The 23,658-nt window shown below is 54.3% G+C and overlaps 1 protein-coding gene across 3 annotated transcripts in view; it reads right to left on the bottom strand.

Moving 5' to 3' along the window:
• Positions 1-2,283: 2,283 nt before the first annotated feature.
• MYOM2 (myomesin 2) overlaps positions 2,284-23,658 on the bottom strand; it is a 72,862-nt gene continuing 51,487 nt past the window's right edge. For all 3 annotated transcript variants that reach the window (XM_043557404.1, XM_043557424.1, XM_043557414.1), the window contains 12 exons: positions 19,713-19,857; positions 19,543-19,602; positions 18,274-18,341; positions 13,319-13,432; positions 13,058-13,145; positions 12,504-12,542; positions 9,098-9,203; positions 7,867-8,030; positions 7,625-7,661; positions 6,320-6,342; positions 4,122-4,177; positions 2,284-3,002 (listed from right to left, as the gene is read on the bottom strand). In XM_043557404.1, coding sequence (XP_043413339.1) covers positions 2,688-3,002; positions 4,122-4,177; positions 6,320-6,342; positions 7,625-7,661; positions 7,867-8,030; positions 9,098-9,203; positions 12,504-12,542; positions 13,058-13,145; positions 13,319-13,432; positions 18,274-18,341; positions 19,543-19,602; positions 19,713-19,857 — 1,215 coding nt within the window. In that variant the 3' untranslated portion in view covers positions 2,284-2,687. The remainder of the gene's footprint in view (positions 3,003-4,121; positions 4,178-6,319; positions 6,343-7,624; positions 7,662-7,866; positions 8,031-9,097; positions 9,204-12,503; positions 12,543-13,057; positions 13,146-13,318; positions 13,433-18,273; positions 18,342-19,542; positions 19,603-19,712; positions 19,858-23,658) is intronic.

Here is a 23,658-nt window from a genome sequence, read left to right as displayed (position 1 = left end):
CAGCCCAGAGCCTGACGCGGGGCTCGAACTCACGGACCGCGAGATCGTGACCTGGCTGAAGTCGGGCGCTTAACCGACTGTGCCACCCAGGCGCCCCGAGACTCGTGTTTCTTATAGAAGAACCCCAAATACCGTATGCAGACCCTCTCCCTCCAAGAGGAGGGCTCCCAGCCCGCAGACCCCTCCCTTGAGGGCGGAAGGGCCCTCGGCACTCGGATGCAGGAACAGACCAGGAGAGGGGGAGTCGGTCACGCTGCGGGGAGAAACCACCGACACCCCTCGTCACGTGAGGAAGGTTAGCGCCACCCTGATGTGTGGGTGCGGGCCGCCCGCCAGGTCTTCCCAAAGCCCCCACCCCCCACCCCGGGCCCATCAGGAGGGGCCGTCGGACAGACCCAGACCGGACGGCATCCTCAAAACCATCGCGCTCTGGAGAAACAAGGGGAGACGAAGTGTCAGGGACCAGACCGGGGAGAAGTGGCAGCCGGGTGCCAGTGGCGTCCGGAGAGGGCGCGGGTGCGACCAGCGGGGGGAATCCAGAAGCCGGCTGCAGCGGACAGCCAGCCTACCAAGGTCGGGCTCCTGAGCTCCCGCAAAGGTACGGTGGAAGCCACATGTGGGGCGGGGAACTCTGCGCTGTCTTCGCAACGGTTGTGTGAGCCTCAGGTTGTTCAAACAGAACAAGCTTGTGTTTAAGATAGTGTAAGCCAGGGGGCGCCTGGGGGGCTCAGCCACCTGAGCGTCCGACTTCAGCTCAGGTCATGATCTCACGGTTCATGGGTTCGAGCCCCGTGTCGGGCTCTGTGCCGACCGCTAGGAGCCTGGAGCCTGCTGCGGATTCTGTGTCTCCCTCTCTCTCTGCCCCTTCCCCACTCATGCTCTGTCTCTATCTCAAAAATAAATGAACATTTAAAAAACTTAAAAAACGTAAAATATCATAAGCCAAACTGGAGACAGCAAAGAGGTCGGTGGCTGCCAGGGGTTGTGGGAGGAGGGAGGACGAACAGGTAGAGCACAGAGAGGTTTGGGGCAGTGAGACTACGCCGTTACTCCATAATGACGGACACATGTCATTATACGTTTGTCCAGACCCTCAGAATGTACGACACCAAGAGGGACCCTGATGTAGACTGTGGACTCTGGGCGATGACGACATCATCAGTTCTAACAAATGCACCATCTGGTGGGGGTGCTGGTGGAGGGGGAGGTTGTGCATGCCGGTGGGGGGGTGGGGGGCAGGGGTGCCCAGGAAATCTCTGCACCTTTGTCTCAAGTTTGCTGTGAACCTAAAACTGCTCTAAAAATATAAAGTCCACCAAAAGAAGTGATCGGGCTTTAAGAAATTCACAACCGTTTCATTCTTTCCCACGAACTACGATTGCTAAACAAAAATGACCATTGAAACTAGAAAATAAGCCAGTTCCGTCTAACCCAATAAAGGCCAAATAACGGGAAAATCTGTCTGTGCCCACCCTTGCCAAGATGTCTGGGAAATACGCTCCACACTACAGTACTAACAGAGGCAGCTGGAGTTCGCCTGCCCGACACAGAAGGTAAAAATACTTGTGGAAATTCTGGAGGGTACTCACTCTACCTGCTATAAACCCCCTCAACCACCTGGCGATACCAGAGACGTATTTAAATGGCAGAGTTTCTTTTATGACCTTGGGAAAATATAACACAATCTCATGGAGTCTGGATCGGCCTTAACGACAGAGAGAGAAAATAATCTGAACCACCAAAGCTTTTCCTGATAAACGTCACGTGTCTACTACAAAACTAAAATATGGAGGTAGGATTTCTGCGCCCAAGGGATTTCAGCCTCTTCCCAAAAGAAGGAAGAAAAAGTTCAAAGGAAGGCTGGGTCCATCCGCGCATTTTAACTTCACCGAGAGACGGACGGTCGGCCAAATTTCCGGAGTTCCCCAGGCCACTGCTCTGCTCCTTTGTAACCGCTACCTCCTCTCTTGGGAAGCCCCTGATTAATCAGCACGCTGAAAAGGAACACAGCCACCTGCACATTTTGTGGCCCTCTACAGAGGTGTTCAGGCCCACGCGGTGATAACCACATAACAGTGCCTGTAGACGAAGTGCCCCTTCTTAGGACGCCCTCCTGGCCACCACCCCTGGAGAGGGCCCAGCACGGCTGGGCTCTGCCCGCCGCCCCGGCTCTCCGGATCACAGGCCCACGCGTTGGTGCTCCTGGCCACGCCACCACACGTACTTAGGCCCAAAAAGGGAGCAGGTGGAGTCAGGTACGGCTTCATACAGGAGAACCACGAGTTGTCTTTTAAAGTTTTATTCGTTTACGGCAACAAAAACCAGAGTGTACCCGGTAACACGTGCATTTAAGGCTCTACAACCAGGATTTCCGAGCGGCTGGATCTCGTCTGCACCACAGACGACAACCACCAGGCGGCCTGGGGCTTTGCGCCCCGTGCCAGCATCGATGGAAACCGGAGCGGCCACCTTGCAACCCGCCCTCTGCGGGAACCCGCAGACCTAGCTCTGTCAGCCTAGTGCAAAACCTTAGCTCTTCCCCTTAGGTGAACATAAAATGCCAAGAATCAACTAAAAGCATAACGCGCGACGGCCTGTCGGCACACGTGGCATCCCCGGGGCCGTGGTCACTCACCGGAACGGGTGCGCAGCACTCAGCGGCCTGCCCCCCGCCGGCGGCCACCCCCCTATTCCGTCACGGAGGCAGACGCCGGGAGGAGCTTCGGCTTCGCCTGCTGGGGTGGTGCCACGTCGGGGATCTTCTCCCCGTACTTGTACACGCTGACGGTGACGTCGATCTTCTCGCCTCCGTACTTGTTCTTCACGTTGATGCTGTACTTGCCCGAATCCTCGGAGGTCACGCCCTTGATGGTCATGCTCACGTACTTGGACTGCTCCACCTTGACCGAGAAGTGCTCGCTGAGCTCGATGTCCTTGTCGTTCTTGAACCACACCACTTCAGGGTCAGGGTTTCCAAACACGGTGCAGGTCAGGTTCAAGGTCTTCGGGAGGGAGGCGTGGGCGGAGAAGGGAGGGTTAGAGACAGAGAAGTCATACCAGCCTTCCAAAGGGGCCCGGCTCCCTGTGACACTCACTGAAGCGTTCACCTATCCCCCACGTTCATCTGGCCAACACGCTCTTTCTCTGTGTAAGCACCACGCTAGACACGCGGGATCCGAACACAGCACACGCGAGCGAGTTCGCCGTTCCGTGAGGCAGCTCATGAGAAAAATCAGTGATAGTTTTCCCTCTTTATTCTCAGTTTTAATCCACGGCCTGACAAGATCAATGCATTTAGAGGTAATGAAACTACATTTTACAGTAGACATATTTAGCCTGTTTCTAAATTTCCTTTCTATCCCAACCAATGGATCCATTTTACCAACATCTTCTCTGGATTTCCTCTGGCAAATCCAGAGAAGATGTCTTCTAACCAGTAATCAGGCGCAGCAAATGCACTGACAACGTGTGCTGGGCCCATGAGCAGCTAACAGCACCAGCACAGCCTCGTTGTGAGGCCCACGGTTCCTCCGTCTCAGGAACTCGCTAGAATTTCTTTAGCCGCTCAAGAAAAGGCCTATAAATTTTAGTGTTTGGGCCTAATAAAATTCTCTCGTGTCTCTGTCCCCTCGACACTGACTTAGGACGGCTGCAGACAGAGAGAGGTTCCAATCGGATGTCGGCAACTCTGCTGACAGGCAACAAACACAAACTCTAGGAAGTGGTTTCCGTTATAAATTCCAGAAGGACCTCGAAAACCGGAGTGCTTTTCTACCTTCCTGCCGGGCCAAGGGTGGCGGGGGGTGCGGGCGTGTCCCACCTTCTCGGTGGGCAGTTACCACCTGGAAGGACCAGGACCCCGCAGAGGCCCAGGGCCGGGAGCCACACCTGCCACACACCGTGTGGCTGTGTGACACCTGCGTCAGGCTCCGTGTCCCTGTGGGCCTGTGGCTTCAGAATATTAAACTCTGCCGTCCCCTGAGAACGTGAGGGTGACCAGGGGCAGCCTGAGACCGCCATCGGGGTGGGTGGGGAGCTCCCCGTGGTCCGGGCTCTGGGCAGCAACCCCGTCCCTGGGATCCCCCTACACTGGGCCGCATGAGTCTCACTGTCCTTCTTACCTTGCCCTCCATTATGGTCACCACGTCAGGTAAGCCACCGATCACCTTGCCACGATCTGCAACATGAAGGCCACTGGGTTGAGTAAACCGTCCCCAGGGACGTTTCTAGGAGCAGGCCCCGTGCCGCGCAGCAGTGTATACAACACGACACGGGAGGGGCCCCCACCACTAGGAGCGGGACGACGGCCGGGCGGACCCACTGGTCCCGTGAGGGACGGAACTGAGGATGAAGAGTTCCCCGAGGGCCACACAGGGAACCGGACACGTGGTCCCTGGAAGGGAGAGGGGTCCCCTGCGTCTACACAGCAGGACTCTCCCAGGGCAGTGGACTGTCCACTGTGTTATGTTTCCACTGTTTTCTGGGTTATGACGCTTGACATCCTAGAAACCTTCCTGCCCGGGAGATGGCGCCTCCCCCGGCAGCCAGTTCTCAGAGACGACAAAGGTCCCAGCCTGGGACAGGCCGCCAGCCCATCTGGAGCCAGCCCACCTGTACCCACCCCTGCACCCTGGAGGTGACCCCACCCCTGCCCCCGGAAGGCGACATCCCTCCACCCCACCTCCCCCACCCACCCCTGCCCCAGGACGTGACCCACCTCGACCCTGTGTCCCTCCCCTGCCCATCCCTGCACCGGGATATGACCCCCCCCACCCTATGTCCCCCACCCACCCCTGCCCCCAGGACGTGACCCCCCCCTCCACCCCACCTCCCCCACCCAGCCCTGCACCTGGAGGCGAACCCCCTCTATATTGCATCCCCCACCCACCAATGCACCAGGAGGTGACCCCCCTCCACCCTGCGTCCCCCACCCACCCCTGCACCTGGAGGCGAATGCCCTCTATATTGCATCCCCCGCCCACCCCTGCACCAGGAGGCAACCCCCCTCCACCCCACCTCCCCCACCTACCCCTGCACCAGGAGGCAACCCCCCTCCACCCTGCGTCCCCCACCCATCCCTACACTGGGTTGTGAACCTCCTCCACCCTGCATTCCACACCCACCCCTGCACCGGGAGGTGACCCCCCTCCACCCTGGGTCCTCCACTCACCCCTGCCCCTGGGAGGCTACCCCCCTCCACCCTGTGTCCCCCACCCACCCCTGCACTGGGTTGTGAACCTCCTCCACCCTGCATCCCCCACCCACCCCTGCACTGGGTTGTGACCCCCCTCCACCCTGCGTCCCACACCCACCCCTGCACCTGGAGGTGACCCCCTCCACCCTGTGTCCCCCACCCACTCCTGTACCTGGAGGTGACCCCCCTCCACCCTGCATCCCACACCCACCCCTGCACTGGGAGGTGACCCCCCTCCACCCTGCGTCCCCCACCCACCCCTGCCCCCTGGGAGGCGGCCCCCTCCACCCTGCGTCCGCCACCCACCCCTGCACTGGGAGGTGACCCCCCTCCACCCTGTGTCCCACACCCACCCCTGCACCGGGAGATGAACCCCCTCCACCCTGCATCCCCCACCCACCCCTGCCCCCTGGGAGGCGACCCCCCTCCACCCTGGGTCCTCCACCCACCCCTGAACCCTGGAGGCAAGGTGACACCCCTTCACCCCTGCCCACAGGAGGCGACACCCCTTCACCCCACCTCCTCCACCTGCCCCTGCATCCAGAAGCCCTATTCCTCTGCCCTGATCATCCCAGGGCCTGGTGCCAGGCAACTAGGGGCCTCCCCTACTGACCAAAACCCACAAAACCGTTCAAACTAGTCAGTCCTAAGTTGTTCCCCTGCCCTGCCTGCGTGTCCCATGGAAACCCGAACACAGGTCACAGCCTCAGCACTCTCTTCACTCCTGCCTCCTCCACGCGTGACCCGGTGCCTCCCCAGGTGCCTGCGTCTCTAGCACCTGCGAGTGTGATGGACTCTGACCCCCTGAGCCTCCCCTCTGCCTCCTCCACCTGTGGCTGCACCTGCCTGACATGTCGTAGAAGACCAGGGGGCAGGCGGGTGGAGGGCGGAAGGGAGGCGGAGGCCACACAAACGACAAGGAGCTGACAAGGGGAGGTGGGCTGGGCGGGGGTGCAGGGAGTGCCAGGATCAGGAGGGCAGGTGCCAGGAGTTCTGGAAGGTTCCCCGCCCACGGAGCAGGTCTGCTGTCTATCAGTGAATACACGGCATTAAAACTCTACCGTGGGACCCGCTGGCCCTCCCCAGATAATAAAGGGTGCTCGATACCACATAACATATACTCACTCTTCTCTGCAAAAGCGGCTGCCCTAGGAATTAAAGGGGCGGAGAGAACAGGAAGTCAGTCATGAGAAAAGGCTCTGGACGACAAGCACCACACATCTCAGGGCTTCGCCGGGCAGGGGGCGAGAGGAACAAGCAGTGTGTTCTCCCCTTGGAAGGACACCAGGGCACAGGGCCCAAGGAACCGTAAACTGTGTGCATTTCTCCTGCCCTCTCCGCTGCCCCTTGGGGGGGCCCGGCGGGATTCCCTGTCTCTCAGCAGGTGAAACCCACGGGAAAGGTCGGCATTCAGGCTCATAGGCTGGAGAGATTTCTTTCTTCACCAAATTCACCAGATGGCACTGGAGAGTTTTAGATATCTTTGAAAACCCTGGTTTCGGACTTATCTCAGCCGTCTGTTCATTCGTTCAGCCAACGTTTCCTGACTAGCCTAGCATGGCCGGTGACCGCTGTCCATTCTGGGTACTCCCAAATTCAGAGACACACTTAAAATCTCAAGTGATTCGTTAAAAAGTTGCTCTGAACAAGGTGACATTATCCAGCGCTAAACATAAAGGAGGCTTCGAGCCATGAGAAGACACAGAGCAGCCCTGAGTGCAGATTCACTAAGTGAAAGAAGCCGGCCTGAAAAGCCCACACATCCATGATTCAGCCCCGTGACCTTGCGGAGACAGCAAAACCGTGGAGACAGGGGACAGTGACCAGGGGTCCACAACGAGGGACACAGAGGATGTGGGAGGCATTAAGAATTCTCTGTACGATACTCTAGTCGTGGGCAGGTGCCACCATACATTTGTCCAGACCCACAGCCACTTAGAGGGAACCGTGATGTGCACGGCGGACTCTGCGTGGGGATGATGTGTCCGTGCGGCCTCATCAATGGCAACGGATGCAGCACCCAGAGGGGATGCTGATGGGGGGGGGCTGGGTTTCGGGGACCCGGGAAAACTCTGCACCTTCTTCCCCATGGTGCTGTGATTAAATGGCTCTAGAAAAACAAGGTCTTTAAAAAGAACCTAAATACCTAACATTAAAAAATTGCTCTGCGCCACATTACCATAATTGTAACTATTGGAGAAATCCATCATTATAATCACTGAAGCAACCCAGGGTTATGGGGGCTCTAGAAAGTTACTTTATAAACACACGCACGGCTTAGGGGCATGCCTGCCCCCCCCCAACACTGAACGCTTCAACCGCCACTTTTAGGTCAGTTCCCTGGACAGGGCGCCCAGCGGCCACCCACACGCCCACGAGGTCGGTGGCCCCAGGGACAGACAGACCGCCACGCACACACACAAATCTTACTTGAGCTGCTGGAATTCTGCAAAGGCCTCATCGAACGCTGTAAGGAAACATTTCAAACATTTTAATGGTTTCGTTGCCAATGTATTGGCTTAGTGAAAACCGACAAAGAGCCAAAGACTAAACTGATTATTCGGAGACAATCTTCTCCGAATGAAAATCATGAACCCGAGCGCTTCCTCTCCCAGCATTCTCTGTGGATCGCCGAATCCAAAGTTAGGGGGTGCTGAGGAATGTGATCTTACCCTGGCCGGACAGGTCGAGGGAGCGATGATGGTTATCTTTGCCGTCGTAAATCTCAAAAGTGTACTTTCCTTTATCTTTCTCCGTGGGCTCACAGATCTGCAGCCAGGCCATATCCTCGGTGCCTCCAACCCTCATGTGCTCACTAGACGCGATCTTGGCATCTCTTTAAACAGAAATCAAAGGGGGCGCCTGGCTGGGGGGCTCAGTCAGCTGAGCGTCCAACCTCAGTTCAGGTCATGATCTCAAGGTTCTTGGTTTCGAGCCCCGTGTCGGGCTCTGTGCTGACAGCTCGGAGCCTGGAGCCTGCTTCGGATTCTGTGTCTCCCTCTCTCTCTGCTCTTCTTCCCCTGTTCGTGTTCTCTCTCTCTCTCACACAAAATGAATAAATGTCCAAACGTTTAAAAAACAAAAAAAAGAAAATATGGGCTAAAAATGTTGCCTACGCCCTCAGGACAGAGCAGAGACAGCCCGTCCTGTTCCACCTGCCGCGGCTGACGCCCCCTCCTCTGCGGGCGAATGCTGACCTCCGTCCTCTGTGCTCAAAAACCACTTCTCCGACAACTGTTTCAGAGACACCCCTGGGGTGTGGTTTGGAAAGAGCCAGACCGCAGGAGCCCGCCTGTGCCATGACTATCACAAAGTCCCGGCTGCTTTGGGAGGGGACACCACCCACCTAGAGAGGCAGGAGCAGCAAATGTGAAACAGAAAACCTGCTGGTCTCACAGGTTTCATCTTCTTCCACGTTTTACCTCTGGGCTTCTTTGGTGCTTCTCTTCTTTTTTTTTTTTTTTAATGTTTATTTATTTATTTTGAGAAAGAGAGAGAAAGCAAGCAGGGGAGGGGCAGCGAGAGGGAGAGAGACCACACTGTCAGCACAGAGCCCGACGAGGGGCTCGAACTCACAAATTGTGAGATCACACCCTGAGACCGACAACTGGACACTCAACCGACTGAGCCCCCCAGGCGCCCCAGTTGGTCCTTTTCTTCGCAACCAAGCTAGTGAGGAGCTGACAGACTGGAAACTGAGAATGTGGTCTCCACGTATTACTTTCCCGTCGGCGGTCTGCTGGATTGCAGATGAAATGTGCGTCGGCAACAGAGCCACGTTTGGCAAAACCCAGAAGGTGAAGACATTTGTCTGCGGCACCTTCAGGCATTTCTGTCTTCCCCTTCCGCGAGGCCCGCCTGCTGTCCCGGGCCAAGGCCACAGGGAATCACACTTGTACTTACTTGTGATACCAGTTCGCTTTCATCTCTTCGGTAAAATATTTCATGAAACACTGAAGCCTGATTCCTTCCGGGGTGCAGAGCACCTTGAGCGGAGAAGCGGACGCACCTGCAGGAAACAGAAGAGATGCGGATCTAAGAAGGGCAGCGGGTGCGCCTTCGGAACGCAAGGCGCTACTGCCCCTTGGCAGCTCAGCTTAAGAAGAGGAGGAAAATTCTCGCAAACGGCGCCGAACACCGTCCGTTCTGTGTGAATTGATCCGGAACTGAAGTATCGGGGGGGATGGTGAGTCAGCAGAAATGATGCAGGGAGGGGTCAAGGAGGGGTCAAGGACAGGTCAGGGACGGGTCAGGGAAGGGTCGAGGACGGGTCAGGGACAGGACAGGGACGGGTCAGGGAGGGGTCAGGGAGGGGTCAGGGAGGGGTCAGGGAGTCCTAAAACTGCAGTTCGGCCTTCAAGCTGAGTAAAGACGGGATGAGAGGGAGAAGGCAGGAGAGGCAACAGGGGAGGAAAACCCACGACGTGAGAACAGACTTCGTGTGTCTGGGGCAGGAACGCAGCCTCGCGCGACAGAACACAGGGTCGGGGGGGGCGGGGGGCGAGGGGTCAGGACTCGGGAAGTTACGGCGAAGGCTGACCCGGAAGCGGAGATCGTTACTAGATGCGTAACTTCGGAGAACCGGCGTGGGCCCGGGGTATTCCATCACCCAGAAGATGCCGTGTCCGTGCCCGGCAAAATAAAAGGAAACGATATGATGGAGAAGGACCTTCCGAACGCACCATCTCCTAACTGTGGTAAGCGACCTGGAGACTTCTATTCATCCTAAAGTCACAGCACTCCACGCGGTCATCGTACCTACAGGCGTCGCCGCACCCGCAGCCCGAGGTGCCGGACGCGCAGTAGCTCTGGGGCTTCAGGTGTGACAGCCTTCGGCTCCAAACCAGGTGGACATTCTCCTGGAAGGGCCGAGGGGTGTGGGGTGTGGGGGTGCAGGGAGAAGCTGGGCAGGAAGACAGACGTAGAGGGAGGGAGGGAGGGCTGAGAGCAGAGGAGGGGCAGGGGCTCGCTCAGCGAGGGGGCGTCTGAGGTGTGAGTCTGTGTGTGTGTGTGTGTGTGTGTGTGTGTGTGTGAGGCTGGGTGTGTCTGTACGTGTGTGTGTGTGATTCTGTGTGAGTGTCTGTATGAGTCTATGTGTAAGTGTGTGAATCTGTGTGTGTGTCTGTGTGAGTCTATGTATGTGTGATTCTGTGTGTGTGAGTCTGTGTGTATGTTAGTGTGTGTGTGTCAGTCTGTATGTGTATGTGTGCGTGTGTGTGAGTTTGTGTGATTCTGTGTGTGTGTGTGTGAGGCTGGGTGTGTCTGTGAGTGTGTGTGTCTGTGTGTGTGTGACTCTGCGATTCTGTGTGTATATCTGAGTCTGTGTGAGTCTGTGTCTGTGAGTGTGTGTGTCGACGTGTGTGTGTCTGTGCGATTCTGTGTGTATGTGTGTGTATCTGTGTGAGTCTGTGCTTGTGTGTCTGTGCACGTGTCTTGCATGAGTCTGTGAGTGTGTCTGTGCTTGTGTGTATCTATGTGTGTGTCTGTGTGTGTATGAGTCTGCACGAGTCTGAGTGCATGAGTCTGTGTGTCTGTGCAATTCTGTGTGTGTGTGAGTCTGTGCTTGTGTGTATCTGTGTGTGTGTCTGTGAGTGTGTGTATGAGTCTGCGTGAGTCTGAGTGCATGAGTCTGTGTGTGTGTCTAAGTGTGTGTGTGAGTCTACGTGAGTCTGTGGGTGTGTCTGTGTGTGTCAGTCTGTATGTGTGTGTGTCTGTGTGAGTTTGTGCTTGTGTGTGTGTGTGTGTGTGTGTGTGAGAGAGAGAGAGAGAGAGAGAGAGACTGTGAGTGTGTGTGTGTGAGTCTGTTCATGGGCACTGCCGATGCTCCCAGGAGAAACCGAGGGAGGCGAGTGTGCTGTGTCCCCGAGGATGCAGGATGGAGATGGCCCCACCGACAAGTCCAAGAACAAAGGCCCCAGTTTCTGAAAGCCGAGGGGACCCACAGCACAGGGGATGGTGGCCCTTGACGAACGGCAGGTGGCATGGGAGCCCACAGATGTTGCTCTGGGACTAACGCAAGGCCGGGACACCTCGAGGTCACCAGGAATGTCCCTGCGGCCTGCGAGGGGCCCGCGGAGAGGACGGCCCGGAGCAGCAGGCGGGGCCCTGGGGGTCCTGGACCGTGGCACGGGGCGCGGGGGCCGCGGGGAAAGCGGTGCGCTCCCAGCACACACGTGTCTTTCAGCAGACGGCAGCGGCTCCTGCCCCTTTCCCTCAGGGGCTTCCGCACACACGGGCCTGGCCTCTCGGGAGAACATGGTCTTTGCGTGTGTGCCCCTGGAAAACCCCGCGTCTGTTCTCTCACTACTCTGGCCCCTGCACACTCCCACTCACGTCTTCAAGGACGGCGCTCGGCTGCCTCCACGGTGCATGTGACACGACAACTTAACACAAGGTAGTTCCCAGGGGCGCGGGAGCGCACCCACCTTCCTGACAGCTTCATCCACCTTCCCCAGGGGCTCCACCGCCACGAAGGCATTTGGTCCCTTAATGACCATCGAGGCTAAAACTCACTTAAAACGTGGTCACGTTTCCTTGACCAAAAGGAGAAAGAAGTGAAATCTAGCCCACAGAGCTGTTCTGAGGAAACAACGAAAACCACAAAACCACAAGAAGCTTTTGAGGAGAAGGTCAGAAAGCCTGGCGAGAAAGCACTTGGGTTTGGAATTGGACGTACGCTACTTGGCGGGAGAGCCGCGGCTCGAGCTAGCGAACACCCACAGTTGAGCCGGGTTCCTGCTGCGGGCCTGGCCGCTTGCTCCGAAGACAGAACTTAGGGGATTTCTAGAAAGCCCACAGTGATAAGTGGTGTAACCCTTAGCATAAAACTCTACACGAATGCCAGCTAAGGTTACTACTGAGTTACTAACCGATCCCTTCATTGTCCGTTCCCGTGGAAGGGGACGTGCAGAGAAAGAATTTATTTGCAAAGCTAGAGAATGGCCTAATACGTGTGATGCAAAGCCAGAGGCTTAAAATCTACGATTGCTGCTCCACATGGGTAATAAAGACGCTGACGGCAATTACGTGCACGGCAATCATCCAAACAAAGCGGCGGCAAATCGGAAGACGCGGCTAATCAGGAAGTCCCAACTGGGTTTTTTAAAATACGACATAGATCCTAAATACAGTGCTGAGACCCCTTCAGAAAGCCTCGGGAGCGGTCGGCAGACGGCTCGGTCTGGCCCCCGGGCCGCCCGGCGTCCACGCGCAGGTGCCTCAGCCTTCCCCTTGCGGTGCTAAGTGCCCGTCTCCGCGAACGAGATGTCCGCACCCAAAATAACTCGCAAGTTAGTGGGCATTTACTTACCGCAGACTCTGCTCATTGCCAAAACCATATCCTCGTACACTGAAAGGAAGAAGGAGAGGTGCCGTTACGACGTACGCGTTTATCAGGACGCAGCATTTTCATGTTTAATTAAATGGATACAGGAAATCGTCATGTTCATTTGAAAAATGAAACATTACAACGGTGACATTTATCCACTAAAGGTTCACGTGTGTCATAAATCCCTCTAACCTGTTCGCTCTTTAAACAAGGGACAAGAAAACCTTACGCCACGTAAATCCAACTATACCTTTAATTGAATTTAACTTCCTCGCTGTTTCAATCATTTTAACTGCATTAGTAATGGGATAAAACCTGGCTGACGATGACGCGCTCAAATGGCGTTTCTAATGAAGGCGAAGTAACATCACACATTCTTCTAGAACACTGAAGCAGGTTAGAATGGAAACACAAATCTACTTTCTCCTGCTGCGTTACCGCCATAAGGACACGGACGGACGTGCCCTCATAGCACGTGGCATCCCGCTGGCAAAACGGATCTCTCGTTGCGGGGAGCAAAGAGGGTTTTGTTTTACCTTTGCCAGCGATCTCCAGGACAGACACATCTTGACCTCTGTCGTCTTTCAACGTTGCCTTGTATTCGCCGAGGTCCTTCTTTGACGGCTGCAAGAAAACATACCCCACGTGCGTGTGAAATCAATGCCAAGATGGAAAATGTAAGAAGTGCTAATACGGTTTTTAGCCAACCCTGGGAATTCAGGCCACAAGCTGGGAGACAGCGCAGGTTTTGCAAGTTATTAGAAAGACGAGCTTTTGTTTGGCCCTCCACGGCGTACCTTCGGTATGAGGAGCTGACAAACTCCCTTCTCCAGGTCAGGCAACGTCTCCGTTTCATACAGAACATCATCCTTCAGCCATTTGAAAACTGTGTCTTTCTTAGTGTTTGCAACCTACGAGGCAGAAATCTTATGGTTAGTATGTGAATCGCTCCAGGAAAAAGTCTCTGGATTTTAAATCACAGACTTAAAAAAAAAATACCATCAATGTTTATGATAGCCTCAGATAGAGGCTTATGGAAAAGCTGTCAGTCCTAATAATGGCCAGTCAACTTCTAAATTCCAGCTTCTGAAATAATTAAGCCCTCACAGTTGCACAGAGAAGGGCAAATTGTCCTAGTCCGCGGAATTAAATGACGTGAGGCGCTTTTGGTTTATGTGAAACGCCAGTAATAAAAACAAGTCGTAAGCAGTGTATTTTAAATTTGCAGATAATATGAAATACTCTTAGACGTCTATACGACCATTCACTGGCTGCTTTTTGGCAGTAGGACATTTCAGATGTGTCCGTATGGAGTCAATGCAACCATAACACAAGATAAGCCCACTGGGAATGGGCACTCCCCTTCTACTAAAATTCCTCACAAGTCAACCTCTGACGTGAGCTTGAAGTTGAAACCAAGCTTTGCAGAGTTCCAAGGGTGAGTACGCATGTCGATCCACATGCTGTGACACGTACATCATACGGGTGAGAAAGAAGCCTGGTTCCTATGAACGGAACGTACCGGCCACACCAGGATGCACGGGCTGGACTTACATCCATTTCACTTACAAGATGCATTTACATCCCATACGGACTCAGCCACAGTGAGGCCAGTGTGGAACACATGACAAGTATCCAGACAGCGAGACTCGATCCGATTGCGCGGTAGCACGGCCCAGAGCTTCCGCGTGGGCCCTGAGCTGGTGTCACTGGTGACAGCGTCAGAGCGCCATCCCCGGACAGCAGCGACTCTGAGTGTGCCACTCCCACTTGCAGCCCAGGCCATGGCGGCACGCCCACGAATGTCTGCTGAGCGGGCGGACGGACTGTTCCCACCAGACTGTGGGACAGGAGCTGGGCTCTCTAGCCGGAAGCAAGAGTTGACAATAAATGGCAGGACGGACTGCATCCAAACAATTCCGGCAGACGACCTCCCGTCCCTAACCAAACCTCGGTATCCATTTTCAGTGCCAACCCTCCCCCTCACATCCTTCACCTCAAGTCAGTACTACTTTCCCTGACTCTGGTTTTCCCGGCTGCGTTGTCCTTGAGCGCTAAATAAACCCTTTCCAAGGGCCTCCCGCCTCTGTTCTCTACAACAGTCACCCTCAACTGGCTTCCCGGTCCAAGAGCTGGGACGTTCTTCTGCCCCTGGAGGACTCTGGTCTTTCCTCTGTACTCTCTACAATTTCTCCCTACTGCTCCTAAAATACGGGCCCCTGAAAGGTACATAAATACCTCGAAAAGACAGTAGCAAGACCCCCAAGACATCCACGTGGCACACTCCTGACTCACTCTCCAAGAGGGAGCGCCCTGAGTCCCCACATCTGCTGTACAAGAACTTTCTAGAAGATCTTCTTCGGTTTCAGACTCAAGTTGCTTTTACTATAAACTTTTCTTTTAAAAGACATTTTCTTCTGGGGCACCTGGGTGGTTCGATCGGTTAAGCGTCCAACTCTGGATGTCAGCTCAGGTCATGGTCTCATGGTTCATGAGATCAAGCCCCAGATCTGGCTCTGTGCTGACAGCATGGAGCCTGCTTGGGATTCTGTCTCTCTCCCTCTCTCTCTGCCCCTCTTCTGCTATCTCTCTCTCTCTCTCTCTCTCAAAATAAATACACTTTAAAAAATATATACATAAATAAATTAAAGACGGTTTTCTGTGAAGTTATATTATGAATTATGTACCCTTGCATAAATTATCTCCATGTGTCTCAATGTCTCCATCGTTTCTTAAGTAAATTTTAAAAATCTGCCCAAGTATCATTAAGGGAAAAACTACGTAAAACAGGTGACAGAATCACAGGAGATGGGGACACAAGTACACAAATTAAGTGCGCTGAACTGCAAAATACTCAAATCCCAGTTAATATGTATTCAGTTTCTCCAATAGCTGTGTTTAAACACATAAATCGCTTTGGTCAGGGAATGTGAATCGTCCTCACGGATTATATGTGAAGGCACATACCACTGGGATGATAGCAGATGTACACGCAGAACGAAAACTCCCACTTCGCCCATGGAGGCGGCTACCGAATGCCCACAATCAGGAAAAGACAATGACCCAACCATGACCAGCCCCTCTGCCCCGGCTGGCCAACGAGAGCTGCTGACTGTCTGAAGAACAGACTTGGGCAGTTGCTGGGGTCGAAAACTTTGAAGATACACACCTTCTTTGCATTTGACAATCATCGGAAAACACTGCTGCTCTTCTGATCCTGTTTCCGAAGTAAACGGCCCGTCCTCGGGGACCTTGTGGGGTTTCCCTGTAAATACCTACTGCTCCCATTTGCTGACCAGACACTTGTAACTTCGGTGCCCGTCAGCTTCTTGTACTTTAAGAATGAGGTGGGGGCGCCGGGCGGCTCAGTCCGTTCAGCAACCCACTTTGGTTCAGGTCATGATCTCGCGGTTTATGAGTTCATGTCCCTAATCGGGCTCCGTGCGGACAGCACGGAGCCTGCTTGGGATTCCCTCTCTCCCTCTCTCTCTCTGCCCCTCACCCACTCATGTTCTCCCTCTCTCTCAAAAATAAACAAACATTAAAAAAAATGTTTTTAACGAGTTTGTCCTGCGTCTTCCTTGTAAGCATACTGGGGTAAGAAACTCACTATGAGAAGAAAGACATCCAGGAATTTTTCTGAAATGGCTCTGTAACAACCTCGAGTGTGTCAAATATCAAAACTTTAGCCTCAGTTATTACACACACAAAAGAGCCAGGAACAAGGCCTCCAGTTTCAAATTAGTCGCCAACACCAACAATGAGTGGGGGCGAACAGGAAAAGGTCGGGGTAAGCATGGGGTCTCAAGGCCCACCGGGAATGCACCGAGGGCGCCCACGGCCCTCACGCGGCTGCCTCCTGCAGACCGTCCTTACCTCACGCCCCCTGTCCCGGGGCCCTGTGCCCCTGCCGCATGTCAGCGCCCTGCACGTTTCTGCACCTGAGCACGGGCCTCCCCTTTACCCCGGCCCCTCATCTGACAACACCAATGTGGAGAAGCCGGCATCCTGGTGCCCCCGCCCCGCCACCCCGGCAACCCCACTATCACCCGTCTCCTCCTGCACCCCCCCCCCCGAATGCCAGCTCCCTGCACGGATGCACACCCGCATGGCCCACCTGCTCCTTCTCCATCAACCCATCAGGCCAGGGGCACAAGCGGCTGACAACAGAATCACCAGCACACGGCGCCCGTCCTCGCCTCCTCAGACTGGCCCCTCACGGCCGGTCCCGACCGTCGCCCGTTCTCGCCTCCTCAGGCGAATGCCGCTCCATCCTTTATCCTACTTTCCTTTGCTTTCACCCCGTAACTCTTTGTTCCCGACTTCACTGAGATACAGTTGGCAACGTCATCATTTAAGGTTAAGGGATACGACGTGGTGATACGATATATTCAACTACCACGAGATGGTCACCACCTTAAGATTAATTAACACATCCATCCCCTTACATAGTCACCTTTTTTGGGTATATTTATGGTTGAGAACTCGAAGATCTGCCCTCAGCAGTTTTAAGGGTGTTATATGGTATTACCAACTACAATCACCAAGCTGTCCACTTACCAGCCCTAGAACTACTCATCTTACCACTGGAAGTTTGTGCTCTTTGACCAACTTCTCCCCGGTTCCGTAACCCCCAGCCCCTGGCAACCACCCCTGCACTCTGCTTCTGTAAGCTCAGTTCTCTTAGATTCCACATATACGTGCGATCGTATGGTGTTTTCCTTCTCTGTGCGACTTACTTCGCTTGGCACAATGCCCTCAAGGTCCATCCATGTTGCCACAAGTGGCAGGCTGCCCTTCCTTCCAAAGGATGAATAACACTCCGCATTAAGGATACACACGCTGCATTAACCCATTCATCTGCCCACGGACACTTGGCTGCCTCCTTCGGCTGTTGGGAAAAATGCTGCGGTCCACACGGACGCACAGATACCTATCTGAGTTCCCGGTTTCAATTCTTTTCTCTGCCGGATCCTCAGATAATTCTACATTTAATTTTTGAGGACCTGCCTTACCATCTGCCACGACGCCCAGCCTCCGAATATCCACAAGTTGGCAGTTTCCGAGCTCCGTTGCTTCGTCCGTGCCCTGGGCCTCCCTGGACAAGTCTCTCCAACCTGACTGCCCCTGGACCATTCCTGGTCTTCCTCCAGTGTCCACCCCAAAAACCCCTCACTCTGTTGAAATTCTCTGTTTACCTTCTCTTTCATCTGCTCGTCTGTGAGTAGCTTGAGGAACAAAACCCTGCATTATCGATCTTCCCCAGCACCTATGATAGTGCCAGTCTTGCAGGAGATGCTCCTTAAAGTCTGGTCCCCCAAACAGAGATCTGTATAGTCGGTAGTAACTAAGGCTTACTTTACTATTCAATTGTTAAATAAACGCGTTAAGGAGCATCTTATTCCCAAAACATACCTTTTATTTCTTAAAGAAACCACGTGAGCGGCACGGGAATCACCGGATGAATGTCATCGTGGCACACTGTCCCTGAGTTCACTCACCAAGATCTTAAATCTTCTAAATGGCCCACTTGACTTCCCTGGCACGCCACCACACCATAGTCCCCTCGTAAAGAGCAGAGACGGGCACGGAAGCGTAAGACCACAACGTCCACAAGACGCAAAGTCGCTCGGCACGCCCACGTGCGGCGTTTCTTCGCGTCCTGGGACGGACGGCACACGCTTCCCCGAAAGGGCTCTCGCCGGCCCATGGACGACACCTTACCACTCTCTTGTTGGAGCTCAGTCCTCACCTTACAAACAAGTCGAACCTCGCACTCGTCTGTAACATCCCAGTGCAAATATTCGGCAAAATGAGGGCCTGGGGGGAATATAGAAAAGTTTTAAAAGGGGGAAAAATAAACACACACACACACACACACACACACATATATTACACACATACATATACATACATATATATCACACCCCCACACACGCATATATATACACACACATATATACCATACACACATATATACACCCACACACACATATATACACACATATATCACACCCACACACATATATATCACGCACAGGCACACATATACATATATATGTGTGTGTGTGTATCTACACTTGTGATGCATTTTGAGCAGAAGAACATAGCTTTTCTGTTTGAAACTGAGATGACATTTCTGATGGATGTACCCTTTCCTCATCACCACCCCCCGAATCATTCATGTGGTAAGTACTGAGTTCTGACCGGCCCCGGTCCCCAGAAGCTCAAGGTCATGGCCTCCAAAACACCAGCTCAGGTCCAGCATACGGGAGTGGCCTGGAGATCCAGCTCGCACTTTGCACGGTGCCCCGGATTGAATGGGGGACCATGGGAGACTATGTCGCTGTGGGATGGCCAGACCACAGAGGGATGGAAAATGTGTGGGGGGGGGGGGGGAGGGGGGAGTGGGACTGTAAGGAGACCAGCGGGCTCAGGAGAGACTAGCTGGTCTGCAGGTTGGCCACAGAGCCCGGGTACCTCTGGTTACCCTGATCATGTCCCTGATTCGCAGTGACAAAAGTATGAACACTACATAGTGGATTCCAGGACTTTTAAAGGTAGAAGCAAGAAAAGAATACAGATGAAATCCATGTAAAGTGCAAAAAACAGAAAAATACCCACATTTCTGCAGATAAAAGCCATCTAACATCGCGGTCATTTAAAATAGCATTTAGTCATTGGGCATTGAGCAGAATTGGCCTTAAACAAGCATTCACATAAACACTGAGTCTGGGGGCTCCTGGGTGGCTCAGTTGGTTAAGCGTCTGACCTCAGCCCAGGTCATGATCTCGCAGTTCGTGACTTCAACCCCTGCATCAGGCTCTGTCCTGACGGCTGGGAGCCTGGAGCCTACTTTGGATTCTGTGTCTCCCTCTCTCTGCCCCTCTCCTGCGTGCTCTCTCTCTCTCTCTCTCTCTCTCTCTCTCTCTCTCAAAAATAAATAAACATTAAAAATTTTTTAAAAAAGAAAACACTGAGTCTGCTGGGGGCTCGTGCTGGGGGCGGGTTAAGTACATACCTTGCTTCCTGAGGAACTCCTTTCTTTGAAATTCAGCCTCATCCAGAATAGCCTTGAATGCTAAATTCGGTATTTAAGGGGGAAAGAAATGAAAGATGTTTGCTTCTGTGGGGTCAACACAATTTTCTTTGAATTTTCTTTTACAGGCATACAAAAATAGTGTTGCATACCGTCTCCGATGAGAACCAGAGAAGACTGACTTTTGGCTTTTCCGTCATGAATCTGCACAGTGTAGGTGCCTTCGTTCTCGATAGTAAATCGGTCCATGACCATCTCGATAATGCCCGTTGCTTTGTCGCATTTAATTCTGTGTTTCTGGAAGCAATGGGGGAAGTAGAGAGGTCTACAGTGAAATTCTGTCTTCCAGTCTGACCCCTGACGTTAGGTACTGGCATAATGTCACTACTGCATCTTCGGGGACTGGGACATACACAGAAACACAGAATGAAATTTTATCCACTAAACCTCTTGGAGAACGGCACATCCACCAAGGGACACAAACAACCCCTCGGTGACCAAGCCCGCGTTCTGCGTGGGAGCCGACGACGCCAGGAAGGCTCACTCCCAAGAACAGGCGCCTAGCGCCAGAAAATTAGACACACAGGAGGGACGAAACGGTGTGCATGTCAGCGTGCCCCACGCTGACCACGAAACCACGGGGAGCCAGCGGCAACGCACCACGTGGCCTGTGGCTCCGAGGCCGCCGTGTGACCAGGGCCACAGGAGCTGCGTGTCAGGTGGGCAGAGGTTTTCTGGAGGAGCGAGGAGGAACTGTGCGTGACTTGGCAGTTCTGGCACCTTGCGCCCGAGTCCGTCCTGAGGCCATGACCCGACACGGCCTCTGAATGCTCCCAGCTGACCACCGGCCCCATGCCCTGCAGACTGGTGTGGGGAGCACTTGTCTGAACAGCCCTGGGGATCGGCGGGGTGCCTTCCCCTGAGACACCCGCAGTGCCCGCCTGCCCTACAGGGCCATACCTTGCCCCGGTCCAGATGTCCTCTCGCTGTCCGCCCGTCCGGCTGGACGGTAAATCCTCAAGAGCGAGGACTGTCCTCACCCTTTCCACCTGGCACGTGAGCGCCCAAACGAGCGTGTAGGGGATTCTCGACGAGAAAGTCAGCCTGTGCCGATCGGCTCATTTTGCCGTCTACGGCGCTGAGCTGGCTGCGGTCCCTGACCGCAGCGTAGTTCCCCACCGACGCGTCCGACCGGGGACATGACCCCGTGCTGCCCAGCCCACCCGAAGCCCGGCTTCCTTTCACGCTGCTCTCATCTTTCGTGATGAGCTGACACACGCTGACGTTTTGTGGTGGCTAACGGGCTCCATCTTATCCCCACCTCGGACACCACGGAATCTGAAACTAAGCAGGGCCACGGAGGTGTGGGGACCACATCCAAAGAATGAGTCGTCTCCGATGCAGAGAATCGGCAGGGAAAGGACGGCACCAAGGCACTGGGGCTCCTCCCTAGAGATGCTGCTCACGGCAGGGCCTCGACCTCCGCGTGCCCAGGGTGACCTCCAGGACGGCCCCGGCCGGCTCTCGTCCTCCCATTAGGCTGAGCCCCACTGGGACTGCGGCAGTGACTCTCCAACCTGAATGACGACCTCGCTCCTGAGAGGGGGAGGCCCACGAGCCAGGAGAACAGAACAAACACCCGTGACCCGTGGTCAGCAGGCTAAGGAAACCCCATTGGCCCCCTAGAAAGTGCGCTCCATGACATGCCCCTTTCTAAGAGTTTAGAATTTCTGTCTGCAGGTAACTTAACAGAAAACCTGTGAACAGGGGGGCCTGGCGGGCGGGAGGGGAGGCGGTCAGTCGGTTGAGCATCAGACTAGATTTCAGCTCAGGTCGTGATCTCACAGTTTGTGAGCTCGAGCCCCACGTCGGGCCCTGTGCTGACAGCTCAGGGCCCACTTGGAATTCTCTCTCCCGCTCTCTCTGCCCCTCACTCTCTCTCTCTCCCTCTCCCGCTCTCTCTGCTCCTCCCCCGCTTGCTCTCTCTCGTCTCAAAATAAACATTATTTAAAACATCTGTGAACGGAGCCAGAGAAACAGGACTCACTTTCTGACAAACACCGCGTGTAATTTCCACGGTGCTCTCCTCTCTCTGAGACCACACTGACGCCTCAGCATTCCAAATGGCTGTGTCCCAAGAGACTTCAGAACACAGCTATTGGCAAAACAGCAACTTTGCCCGGTTTACCGGTGAGCGCATCTCCAGGAGCATCGGGCACCGTCTAAACTCTACCGCAGGAAGGCCAAGGCCCCCATCTTGGCCAGCTCCCCTCCGGCTCCTGGCATCTAGCTGTCACACCGCCAGCGCTCAGCACAGGCAGCACCAGGCTGGCCTGTCCCCCGCCCACCTCCCCCAGACTCACCCCGGGCACCCCCATTCCCCAAGCCTTCCTAACGGCTTGGGCCTCTCCTGTCTCCGCTGCCCCTGAGCTCAGATGGCCCTGCTGCTCTGTTCTCAGTCCCTGCGTCCTCCCCTGAGGGACCCGGTCCTCCAGCTCCAGGGGACCCTCCAGGAGGGCAGGCTCACCTCACTTCTCTGTCCCTACTGCTGGGCTGGCTCCGGGGGACCATCAAAAACGATTCGCAAAACATACCCCGCGGGAGACAAAGACGACTACCACATTCTCAGTGGTTACCGATGAGGCTTCAGGTCCTGGCTCATCAAATACACCTTGTGGGTTTGAAGTGAATCAAGCCTACTCCCCGGCCCTGACTTCCAGTCAACATTAAAAAACCACCTTCATAGTTAGAAATTGCAGTGCGATTTCACGGACGTACGGCACACGATATGTGCTTGTTTGAGGTCATTCACGCCGTGTCCAGATGGGACGCTGGTCTGTGGAACGTGATGGAGAGACAGAAATGAGCAAGAAAGGCTGGCTTCAGATCGCTTTCCGGGAGAGAGAGGCCAGGGTAAGAAGCGGTACTGATCACAGAATGTGGAGTCACTCCTGGTGGGGGTGGGGGGGGGTGCGGGGGGCAGGAGGAGGGGAAGGCCTGTAAGTAAAGGCACACTCAGACACCTGTAAGTAAGGGGACTCCAGGAGCCTCCTCATCAAGTCTGAGAAGCAAAAACACGGCACTCTCACCCCCCAGATTGTTGACAATACAACAGCCGTTTCCCATTTCTCGGCTTCCGCACTGTGGTATCTGGGCAGGTTTTAGGAATTCATTAGGCTTCTCGCTATTATGCAGCCAGATGAAGTTCAACGATTTTCCGGGTGCCATAAATGCAGGCTTTTATGTGACTTACGCAAGATAACATCAATCTTCACATGGGAAAGCCACCTGTGGATTGCTAATTAGGCAAGTGAAACAGCTCAGCCCTACTCCAAAAGATTAGCCACGCGGCAGAGACATCAGTTTTTAAAGCAAGGTCTATGCAGCAGGTAGGAAACGTTAATCAAAAGATGTTCTTCAAATAAAGTGCAATTACACTAACTTCCTTTTCATCTCCTGGCACGATCTCTGCTCGAAGAAAATGCCTCCAATTCCTTCATCATGCCGTACTCTCCCAGGGACAAGAGTCACGTTTCTGGCTTGTTTGCAACCAGGAAGAAAATACTGCTGTCAGCCGATCCTCCCACGTCTACGAGTCTAACGTACGTCACTGTTTTTCAAGGTGAAGAAAAATCACATGCTCCTTGTCCATTCAGGATTTCTGCCCGATAGCCGCTCACGCTGCCAGATGAGCTTTACCAAACGCCCACCGGACACAATGCCCGCACTAGGGGTGAGGGGCCCGGTGAAAGGCACCTGCGTGGCTACAGCGATTCCCACATTGCAACCGCCCCGTGAACGTGTGTGCAGCACACACAGGGGTGAGGCGTTCAGGGGTTAGGAGGATGGTACATGGACCAAGGACACTTCACACTGAGCATCCAGGGGAAGAGCAGAGGAAGTACAGTCCCCTAGCTTTCCGTGCAACAGTAACGAAAGGGCCCATCGAGCAAGGTTTTCCTTTAGCTGGATCTCCAGGTGAACTATAGTTACTAGACAAGAAGAAATACGTCGAAACACAATCAAGGTTCCACAGCCAGAAAAGGAATATTTAGAATAACTGTAGGATTCGTTGCACACAATGAAAAGCGGAACAAC

Source organism: Prionailurus bengalensis, chromosome B1, assembly GCF_016509475.1.
Source record: "Prionailurus bengalensis isolate Pbe53 chromosome B1, Fcat_Pben_1.1_paternal_pri, whole genome shotgun sequence".
In the NCBI taxonomy this organism is placed as follows: domain Eukaryota; kingdom Metazoa; phylum Chordata; class Mammalia; order Carnivora; family Felidae; genus Prionailurus; species Prionailurus bengalensis.
Note: the sequence above shows the minus strand (reverse complement) of the source record. Positions and strands in the feature narration are given on the sequence as shown.